Source organism: Drosophila albomicans, chromosome 3, assembly GCF_009650485.2.
Source record: "Drosophila albomicans strain 15112-1751.03 chromosome 3, ASM965048v2, whole genome shotgun sequence".
Classification (NCBI taxonomy): Eukaryota; Metazoa; Arthropoda; class Insecta; order Diptera; family Drosophilidae; genus Drosophila; species Drosophila albomicans.
In genome coordinates this window covers 38932027-38942696 of record NC_047629.2, presented here as the reverse complement: position 1 = coordinate 38942696, position 10670 = coordinate 38932027, and the positions used below count along the sequence as shown (strand labels likewise).

The window sequence follows — 10670 nt, the reverse complement described above, 5'->3', positions numbered from 1 at the left end:
CTATAGATAAATAAATATAATATGTTAAGCTTTCTTAAATCTATTTATTTAACATGATGTTCGAATGTCGATGAGACAAAACATACGATAGTTTCCACTTCACTTGATGTATGAGATTACCGTTGATAAATAACCATGAGAGCTGCCAGATCAATAAAAAAGGATAAGTATAGGCAAATGACATTGTTAACATTCTGTTGTAATTAAATAAAATTACTTTTTTTGCAAAAATATTAAAAGTAATATAAATACAACACTATGCTCCATCATAAAAAAATTAACTTAGAATTTATAATTAAGATTTGTTTTTACAAGGGCGCTGTCAAGCTCAATTGGTTCTACTAAAATGGCTCCCAGGGAAAGAAAATAAATTCAACCTTTTGCTTCATTATAAACAATTTACACATATAATTCATATTTGTCTTTACCAGGGCTCTGTCAAACTCAATTGGCTCTGCTAAAATGGCACCCAGGGCTACCACAGAATTGCAACACTGTGTCGGCCACTCTGTTGTCGCCATGTTGACGCTAAGCTGTCAAAAAATTTTCGTTCCTTCTCTTTCTTTCCGGTTAGCGTCATGGTAAGAGACCACAAAGTATTTTTCGCATTTGGACGAAAAATGTGAAAATTAAACGGTTTAAAGTGTGCGTAGTGAATTAAATGTTGCGTAAATTAAGCAAGACCAGCGTGTTGATACTGCCGCTATTAAGAAATTGTCTGAAAATCTAAATGCGCGTCGGCACAATTAAGTTGAAAATATTTCACGTGGTGAAGAAGTCGCCAGGCAAACGCAACACGCTGTCGTCGAAACGCTTCCACAAAAATGTCTTGGTGAATTCCTTCTTACAAATGTTATTACTCTACTTCATTACAGCCTTTCGAGAGATTCGTACAAACTGGTCGTATTGCCAAGGCCTCTGCAGGTCCCCTGAAGGGTCGCCTGGTGGCTATTGTCGATGTCATTGACCAAAACAGAGTAAGTGCCTCTTTCCAATAAGTAACATAGGAACAATGTTGTGTTTTCGCGTTGTGGCTGCTGCTGTTATTGCACATGATGATAATTTGTCTTCTTGATAGGAAGTGCCAACTGACACATAAATGAAGCTAATTTTAACTTAACTGAAAGCAAACAAACGAGAAACACAATCGTTGCCTGTTGCTGTAATCAATGGAAATATTAGAATAGCAATTAATGTGGCAAATTACTTTTTACAGGTCTTGGTTGATGGTCCTCTGACTGGTGTTCCACGTCAGGAGTACAGATTGAGCAATCTGCATCTGACCAAATACCGCATCAAGTTCCCCTACACCGCGCCCACACGCATTGTGCGCAAGGCTTGGGTGGACAGTGACCTGAAGGCACAGTGGAAGGTCAGCCCCTGGTCCGTCAAGGCACAAAACATTTGCAAGGTGTGTATAATTGATTTCAAGTGTAATTTGTTGCAGTGCATTTGACAAACTCGTAAGAAGAAATGCAATTGACATTTGTTATTGCACATGATGATAATTGAAAGTTCTTGATAGGAATTGCCGGCTGATACATACATGAAGCTAGCTTATTTATTTAACTGAAAGCAACAATAATCAAATATGTAGTTTGTTTACTAAGACTGTTTATCTAACGTATATACTTTATTTATTTGCAGCGCTCGCAATTGAGCGACTTCGACCGCTTCAAGCTGCGTTATGCCAAGCGTCAGCGCAACAAGTTGCTGACCATCGCCTTCAACACACTGAAGAAGCGCACCAAGTTCGATGGCACCCCACGTGTCCTCAAGAAGGATCGCCGTGAGCGCCTGCGTGCCGAGAAGGCCAAGGGTGGCAAGAAGGCAGCGGCCAAGAAGTAAAAAAATAAATACACAATAACGAAAGTAACTGCTTGATGAACATCCAACACAAAGGAGCAAATAAAAGAAGTGTTATTTTTAGGAAAAACACATGAAAGCCCGCCTTTTGTTTATATATTTTGTTAGATTTGTTTAACATTTTTATTTGCTTTTTAAAAACAAACGAAATACATTTTCAAATTACAAATTTGGAAACGTAAAAACGTAGCACCAATTTTCCCCTAAGAGGCAGCACCTTCAGTTGTTGACTTGCAGTAGATGGTCTTCCAGTTGCGTGGATGATTGTAGCCCAGTAGAATGGGCAGATGAAGGAACAGCGTGATATGCTCGCCCTGTATTGACGTCGACACCTTGACCCAGTTTCGCAGCCATTCGATCATTTCCTCGCGGCTTAAATTATCCGGATTCAGGCCGCGCAGATAACAACAATAACGCATCGCATCTGTGCGCAAATTGTGAACGCCGCCTTCCCGATTGATGGCCAGATCCATGTAGTGCACCAGGAATGCGTGCTCATGCAGGCGATGGCGTTTGAACAAACTGTTTGGCAGTCCATGCATCTTGACTAGACATTTCTGCAATCAGATACACATTAATTAGATGTAAGTAAACGATAGCTGCGTATGCCTACGATGTGTTTACGTGACATGCCCAGCAGTGAGTAGGGCCCCTCGGCAAAGATGTCTTTAACGGCGATTAGAGCGTCTGCTGTGGGATGCGTACCGCTGCCCAGCTGGCCCAAGATGCTCTCGAACTCGGCATGCTTGTGGTGCATCTTCAGTGACTTGAGTTTGGCCTGTAGGCAGCGGAACACAGACTTGTTGCACTGCAGCCGGCGCTTCATGTAGTAGCTCTGGAAGTCGTTGCGCTGCTGCTCTGTCCAGAAATGCGACGTTAAAAATGTGCGTGGATACCAAAACCTACAGAGAATGGTATAGAGTAAATGATCACTGAAATAATAGTCGACAAAAAACTTACACCAGTGGAAAGAAGGCATAGCCTACCATGGGCAGTGAGCAGCCAATTAAAGCGGGCGCCACTTTCATCATGTCTCGCGGCATTTGCATGTAGAGCTCCAGCTCTTGGCGATTCAAAGCACGAATGCCCTGCGGCGCATCATTGGCAATGCGAGCAATCTTGAGGAAGCGCTTCATGTCGGCGAAAAAATCCTTGACGCCGTCGAAGAAGACGCGATAGAGTTGCATGGCTTTTGGGAAATTCTTCTCTAGCACTTTGTCATAGTTCTTCACGTAGTTAAAGTAGCGCGTGAATATGTAATCCTGCATGTTGTCACGCATCTGCTCGCGCTTCGACCTCAGGACCTCCATGTTATCTTTCTTTTTGTCTTTGTCATGATCCCCGCCAGTCTGCTGTTCAGTTGACGTGGACATACTGCCGGCGCTTTGTTGTTGTTTTGCTGTCTGCTTGGCGTCCCAGCGTGCCTCATAAATGGCCTTTCCCACGCTAGTAATCTCGGAGGCGACATTACGCTTGATTTGCGGCGGTGTCGCTGCCGCAATTGCCTCTGTTGGTTGCGGCTTTGATTGCTGTTGCTGCTGCGACGCGTTTGTGGTGTAATGCGACTGCTGTGCGATAACAACGCTGCTGTAAATGAGTTTTTAATGCCGGTTCGATAAATGCGCTGGTCATGTGCTTGTGTTTGTGGTTTACCTGTGTTTCAGCTGTTGCAGGCAACGATGCTCCTGGGGCCATTTGATCCTCCATGTAGAGCAGGCGACACGTAATGCCAACGCCATGGCTGCGCTTGCAATGCGAATATTACACACAGGTGGTGCGCGTAATTACGCAACGACTGCAACTCCGATGCAGGAGCCACAACACACTCAAGCAGCCCACAACAATGTTTCTTAATTATTTTAATCTTTCCGAGTTTGCTTCTTCTTCAAAATAGCGGCCGCTGCCAACTTCACGCGGCACAAACTGTCGGAATATGTTGCTGAGCGAGCAGCAGCATGTTGCCAACATGCCGATAGCGTGTTGCTCTGAGTTGCCACCTAGCACAACATGCAAACAATAATTGTTGTTGCATACATTTAGGCTTTAAGTGTAATAAGAATATGTATCAAGAAAGGTAATGAAGCATCGAAAAATCCAATTTATAATGTAATAAAATTGTTAGTAATAAAATAAAAATTATACAAATGCTTTGCTGACGTCAGAGTGCACAGGGGGCTTGCGCACGATGTTACCTTAATTTTGGCATGATTCATGCGTTTTTGCACTTTTCTCTTCAGTCTACCCGGAGAAGTGCGTGTTGTAAGTTGTTTGCACGCATGTTTTGCTTAACTTTTCGTTGTCCGTTTTTCCTCGTGCTAAATACAAAATTTAACAAACCACAGCGACTAATAAAAATTACGCGCTTGACGCATTAATCGTTTGCTGCTCACTTGATGGCAATAATTAAAGCGTAAATGTGATAAAGAAAGAGTTTAAATCGTTTTTTGTGATTTCAACCGCGAGTCCTTCGCACGTGTGTGAGTGTACGTGTGTGTGTGTGTAAAGACCTTCAACAAGCAATATGTAAGAAAGCTAAGCGCGTGTTCAACTTACTTTCACTTGTGCAGGAGTCGAACAGAGAAAGTAAGGCAACAACAAATTTTGTGTGTGGGTGTTTTTCTCGTTAAGCTTTCGCTACTCTCCAATTTATTTATCTGTTGCAGTAGTAACTGTGTTACACACACCATCGCAACGCGTCGCTAGAAAAGTTTCGGTTACATTATTTACACAGGCTCACATAAGCATACTTTTAGGCTGCGACTTGAGTCATTTTTCTTGTTTTCTTGTTTACCTTGCAATTGAAGCTAACTGAAAGGTAAACTTGGCATCATTCCACCACGATGCGATGCCAATACAAATAGAAATAACCACTGGCTATAAATAACGTAGCCGGCCTTTTCCCTCCACTCGATTTCAGTTCACTTCACTGCGGAGGCGACTCAATTGTGCAAAATGTATTGTGGTTGTTCACAGAGTTATCCCCAAAGCCGGCGTATCTCAAAACATGACAAGCTCAAGGAAATACAATGAAACGGGGAAAAGTTGCTATTGTCTACCCAACATCCTTGTGTACATGCTAATATTAATTTATGTATGTGCAGTCGCCGGCAACAATGCCACATCATTATGCATAATTGATGAGCTTGATTGTAACTGACAGGCATTTTATTTGATCGCAAATTAAGCACTATAAAATTAAGAGTTAAACTGTGGGTATACTACCCGCATTTCCTTTTTGTTCTGATTCCTGTAATCCAAAAATTTAAATAACACGAGTCTCACAAAGTCGAAAGTCAAAATGTCCTTGAGAACTTTTCGCCCATTCGCTGGAATTCTCATCACCATTTTACCGTTTTACGACTAATGCAGATACCCAAAAAAGGGGGTGACAACGACACCGTTGCAAACTATGTGCCAAGTGTTACTGCAGCGCGCCAAAAGTTTGGAGTAAAACTATCTGGGCGAGGATATGCACCATCTTGGCATAGCTGACACCATGTTAATGTCTTGGGGCAGCAAATTGCCTGCAATGCCACACTGCAACAACAGCAAGAAAACACAAACACACACGCTCTACATGAAAGTGTGCGTGTGTAAAGCACGTTGGCTTCTGTAATTTAAAAGGTGTTTTAAGATGGCCTTACGACGCCGCAGGTGTCATTTTAATGAATATGAACCGTTGACTCGCAACCGCAGCTGCTGCGTAGCATACTTTTAGGGGCAGTGTGAAAAGTTATTTAAATTGTTGTTGGACATTTGCATTTTATGTTGCTTTCTGTTTATGCTTATTCATTATTCTTATTATTTGGGACTGTTTTGTTAATACAGCGCTTTTTTATAATTCATTGAAATATTAATCTATAAAATTTTAACATGAATTTCTTATATTACGAAAGCTTTTTGTTATCATTAAGAAGACTTAACTACTTAAGCAAACGACTTATATCCACTATATGCATTTTATTACGTGAGTTTATGAATATATATAAATGTTAATTTTATATAGATACTTTCATATTAGTGCTTAATTCGACTTATTTAATCTTAAAACTTTTATTTTCGCGTGCATTTCTTATCGCCATAAAATTATGAGTTAATCATTAATGAAACTTTGCTTATACCAAGTATTCTTATTATTTGCGACTGTTTTGTTGATACACCGTTTTTTTATAATTCATTGAAATATTAATCTATAAAGTTTTAACATGAATTTCTTATATTAAGATAGCTTTTTGTTATCATTAAGAAGACTTAACTACTTAAGCAAACGTCTCATATCCTCTATATGCATTTTATTACATGAGTTTATGAATATATATAAATGTTAATTTTATATAGATACTTTTATATTAGTGCTTAATTCGACTTATTTAATCTTAAAACTTTTATTTTCGCGTGCATTTCTTATCGCCATAAAATTATGAGTTAATCATTAATGAAACTTTGCTTATATCAAGTCGATTAATGGTTAGAACAAGTTGTCTAACGCAATTATCTTAATTTGAATAAGTTTTACCCCACTAATCGCAACAGACTCGTGCTTTTAATGCTTGCAGTGCAAACAAAACTTTGAAAGAAAACTTTGCTGTGCATAAAATACATATCACATATAATCAAAATAAATAAATTATTTTTATATTTTCAGACAGGGTGCAATAACGAAATAAATAAAACTATGCAACGACTTCTTCTTGACATGTAATCAACAATTTAATACCTCACAAAGGATTAAAGAAAGAATGGAATATAATGTTAACTTGAAACAATTTGAAATTGGAAATCTGGCAGATTAGTAGTTGCTGTTGATTGCTGAATATAATAGCCAAATTAAAAATTGTTTATTACAATGGCAATTACCATTTTTGGCTTAGATCACTTCGCCATAAGTGCTATTGTGATTGTGAGCATGCAGTTGGTGTTCTTTATAATCAACTCCATGCTGCACTTGGACAAGCTATCGGACTTTGCGGGAGGCGTCAATTTTATTGTCGTTGCGTTGCTGACCTTTTTTCTGGGCCAAGTTGATCGGCCATCTAAGGTAAGTGACTGAATATTTAATGCTCTTAATTGAGCTATAAATTAAACGCTGGGACTATTAAAGCGAGTCGCAACAAATCCCTTCCTGCTGAGGGTGTGCGAAGAAGTGAGGCATGGAGGATGGAGGAGCACTGTGTCGACTTTAGTTACTGACATTGAAAAGTGAATTTTACACACACTCACACACACAAACACACACTCACCGAGTGAGAGAAAAATGGGGAGATTCTGCAGTAACGTGGCTCGCTGGCAAACAACAAAAGGTTACGCCCAATTGGCCCACATTTTGATGGTTGTTGCTGTTGTTGTTGCTGTTCAGCTGCATGACCTTGTCTGGCTGGCAGGGGCCAAGGCCCTTCAGCCAGTTGTTTGTCACATTGTCTACCCAATTGTTTACGACTCTCTGCCTCTCTCTCTCTTACTCTCTCTCTCTCTCTCTGGCTTGCTAACACTACGTTTAAATACTTAATGCTAGTCTTTAATTTTCATGCAATTTCCCCACTAAAGTGCTCGATTATTAAATCTGCGCAGTTTATGCACTTTTTATGAGCCAGCTGGCATTTGTGTCAGGCTCGCATTAAGTGCATAAATAAAGTGTCGTGTTCTGATGTTCTTCATACCTCAGGGAGTTGTACTCATTTCTTCCTTTTTATGACCGGAAACTGCCAGAAGAGCAAAAGTATTTGCATTCATTACGAATGCAGCGCAATGAATTCAGCAGCACAATGAAATATTGATTGTAAAGTGTGCATTCAATTAGTCAGAACAGAATCGCAGCAGAGTGCTTATCATCGCCATAAAAAACTTTACTCCGTATTATTTAACTCTTGTCTTTTCAATTTATGACTTTTCTCTGCAGGCCTACGAAAGTCGTCAACTGATGGTCACCGTTTATGTGTGTTTGTGGGGTGCCAGGTTGACTGGATACCTGCTGTATCGCATCATTAAATTGGGGCGAGATAAACAATTTGAGGATACACGTAGCAACATCATACGCTATGCTGTCTTCTGGACGTTTCAGGTGAGTTTCGCTTCTCATTCGCATTCCACCTCAGCTCATTTGGTATGCAAGTCTAAATTGGATTTGTGGTTTCATCTGCAGTTCATAATCAATGAATCTGCCATTGTCGGACATTTGCCAAGGTGTTTTGCATAATTCAATACTTGTCGCCAGCTAAGGGATTGCCAACAATTAAACTGTGACACAATTGAGTGCCATTTGCTAAATGTTGGGGGACATTTTCTGCCTCGAATTGATTTGATTGCGAGCTGCTCATTTACATCTCTGTCCCCCTTTCGCTCTCTCTTTCTCTCTGTATGTTTTTCAGGCTGTTTGGGTTTACGTTGTCTCGCTGCCAGTCATAATTATCAACTCCCGACCACAGACTGTCAAATGGATGTCCACGCTAGACTCCACGGGCACAGCCATGTTTCTGGTTGGTCTCCTGGCTGAGACTTATGCGGACTTGCAGAAGTTCTCCTTTCGCCAGGACCCCGCGAATCATGGCAAATTTTGCAACGATGGTAAGGCAAAAGTATTCGAAATTAAACTAAATTTAATAAACATATTTATTTGTTTATATATCTAAAGTTAGCTTTAAACTTAAGTATTTAAAATCATTTAGCATCTTAAATTGTAATAAATATAATGCATTCATTCCCTTAGGACTTTGGAGTCTCTCACGGCATCCCAATTACTTTGGCGAGGTCATTGTTTGGTGGGGCATCTTTGTCATATCGGTGAACGTGATCAGCGGCCTGGAGTGGATAGCGATTGCCTCGCCCATCTTCACCACTCTCATCATTTTATTTCTGTCTGGGATTCCGTTGCGTGAGCGCAGCTCAGATGAAAAGTACAAAAAGTGAGTGAAGCATAAATTTTTGCTTATTTTTATTGTATTTATGATAATGCTTTCCCTTAGTCAAGTGGAGTACCGCAAGTATAAAGCGTCCACATCGCCGCTGATACCCATTCCGCCGGCTGTCTATGAGGAGGTGCCTGGTGCTCTCAAGTTTGTGCTCTGCTGCGAGTTTCCGCTCTACGATACGATGCGACTGCACAAGGACACGAGTCCTTACTCGCTCTCCATTGCGCGTTCCCACTCGCACATATAGCAGTCAGTGGCTCACTCTAGCAGCGCTGCTGCTGGCGTGGGTCAACAACACACACATCAACACACGCACACACATGGCGCGAACCAAGCGCATCATCAGCACAAAGGACACTGCTATGGTGCGGATGGCGGACATGCAGAGCATCATCACAATTGTGGTGGCAGCTGTCGCAATGTCCACGTCAAGTCCAATCCCTATCAATGCGAGGCAGGATATGGCAACTATGGCGTGCGACACATTGACGATGAGGATACGGATGATGGGGTAATTTACTTGGCTGGTCAGCATTGCACCAATGCCAAAACACACTATTTCCATGCCTTGGACGAGGATGAGACGCCGCAACGCAAACAGCAACCGAAGTGCAGCTATTTGGCTGAGGAGGAGCTGGCCTCCGACTACGATGAGGATATTCCACCCATAGGACTCAGCAAGGTGAACAGCGTGGAGAGTTTTGAGCGAGAGAATCGCGTGCAAATCGCCACTGAGCGATCCGTGAATGCCGAGGGAATGCCCGTGACAGTGACTACAATATTGTGATTGCCAGTTTAAGCGCTTTTCGTTTGCTTTGAGTCGAGTTTGATCTACTGTAATCCATATCCGTCTGTTTTTGTCTGTCTTCCTTCACTTTGTAGGAGATTTTAGAACTGGAAGAAGGAAAGTTCAAAGTCCTCTACTCACGAACCGATTTTATTGCAGAAGCAGACAACTCTGATACGCTCAAGTTCATGTTGAAAGTATGTCAGTCAGACTATCCGTCCTTCTATTCTGGGTAGAGGGTATCTCCTAGTCGAGTACTCGCGACTAGCACATCATTTGACTTGTTAAATCTAGGTGTAAACTTTGTTGAATGAGATGCTTCAGTTATGTTTTCCAAGAGAGAAACAAGTGCCAAGCATAAAAACCAGAAAATCATCGCTTAGAACTCAGCCAAGCTTTTGATCCAATACATATAATATATACACAATTATTATGATATTCGTTACCTAAATCAAAAATGTGCCTATTCTACATGTTCTTAGAATGTTGCACTCTTTCAAAGTTAAATTTGCCTCTTTGTTGATTAGAATTCTATTAAAATTGTTACAAATCAAAACAAGAAAACACAAAAAAAGTTTATTCCAACTTCTACATATATTCTTATCAATGACATACATACATATATCGTAAGAAGAATACACCCCACCTACAAGAAGAATATCTATGAAAATATATGAAATGATGTAGTAACTAAAACTATAAAAACAGAAACATATCCCAAGCCAACCCACGTTCGATATTTTTTCGACTTACATACAATACATTTAGAATAATACGAACTCTGAAGTACAAGAAGCTTGTTGAACAGAAAATACTTCTAAGCTGTTGTTATTTTATACATGTACAACATTATATTATAATAATAACTATGGAAATATATTTAAATGTATATAAACTATTAATGCTCATCGGTGTATGATCCGTGTCTCGTTTGTCTCAAATTTAAAACAAAACAAGAAATACAGTATTATAACAATTAAAATATTTATAAAGCATTGTACCTAATTACGTATCTAATGAGCTCTGATAATAATAAAAGCAAATGCATAGAATAATAACGAAATTATTACTTATTTAAAAAAGAAAAACAGTTTACAACATATTTGAATTTT

General features: G+C 40.1%; 3 protein-coding genes across 4 annotated transcripts; 2 read left to right on the top strand and 1 right to left on the bottom strand.

Moving 5' to 3' along the window:
- The first annotated feature begins 106 nt into the window (after window positions 1–106).
- On the top strand, window positions 107–1945 carry LOC117572513 (60S ribosomal protein L14). Its single transcript, XM_034255367.2, has 5 exons — window positions 107–121; window positions 474–581; window positions 876–977; window positions 1217–1411; window positions 1648–1945. The coding sequence occupies exons 1-5, from the start codon at window positions 107–109 to the stop codon at window positions 1846–1848; spliced, it is 621 nt and encodes a 206-aa protein (XP_034111258.2). The 3' UTR covers window positions 1849–1945.
- A 3-nt stretch (window positions 1946–1948) lies between these two features.
- LOC117569014 (LETM1 domain-containing protein 1) lies at window positions 1949–3773 on the bottom strand. 2 transcript variants are annotated; one of them, XM_034250002.2, is made up of 4 exons: window positions 3520–3773; window positions 2827–3450; window positions 2480–2768; window positions 1949–2423 (listed from the first exon to the last, which is right to left on the bottom strand). In XM_034250002.2, the coding sequence occupies exons 1-4, from the start codon at window positions 3603–3605 to the stop codon at window positions 2070–2072; spliced, it is 1353 nt and encodes a 450-aa protein (XP_034105893.1). In that variant the 5' UTR covers window positions 3606–3773; the 3' UTR covers window positions 1949–2069. The 2 variants fall into 2 exon arrangements, with proteins under 2 accessions (XP_034105893.1, XP_034105892.1); XM_034250001.2 differs by having other exon boundaries at window positions 2827–3453; window positions 3520–3771.
- On the top strand, window positions 2408–10602 carry LOC117571397 (uncharacterized). The gene is given in 6 exon segments (XM_052004154.1): window positions 2408–2450; window positions 6512–6904; window positions 7763–7924; window positions 8232–8427; window positions 8570–8765; window positions 8826–10602. Coding segments are annotated over 5 exon segments (1479 nt in total). The 5' UTR covers window positions 2408–2450; window positions 6512–6712; the 3' UTR covers window positions 9559–10602.
- Window positions 10603–10670: the final 68 nt, after the last annotated feature.

Excerpts from the sequence above, each read along its gene's own strand:
- LOC117572513 (XM_034255367.2), top strand. Across the intron at positions 978-1,216 it reads ATGTCATTGACCAAAACAGA|GTCTTGGTTGATGGTCCTCT; the intron begins GTAAGTGCCTCT and ends TACTTTTTACAG. Across the intron at positions 1,412-1,647 it reads AGGCACAAAACATTTGCAAG|CGCTCGCAATTGAGCGACTT; the intron begins GTGTGTATAATT and ends ATTTATTTGCAG.
- LOC117569014 (XM_034250001.2), bottom strand. The coding sequence starts at position 3,605 with ATGGCGTTGGCATTACGTGTCGCCTGCTCTACATGGAGGATCAAATGG. Across the intron at positions 3,454-3,519 it reads CTGCAACAGCTGAAACACAG|CAGCGTTGTTATCGCACAGC; the intron begins GTAAACCACAAA and ends ACTCATTTACAG. Across the intron at positions 2,769-2,826 it reads TATGCCTTCTTTCCACTGGT|GTTTTGGTATCCACGCACAT; the intron begins GTAAGTTTTTTG and ends CATTCTCTGTAG.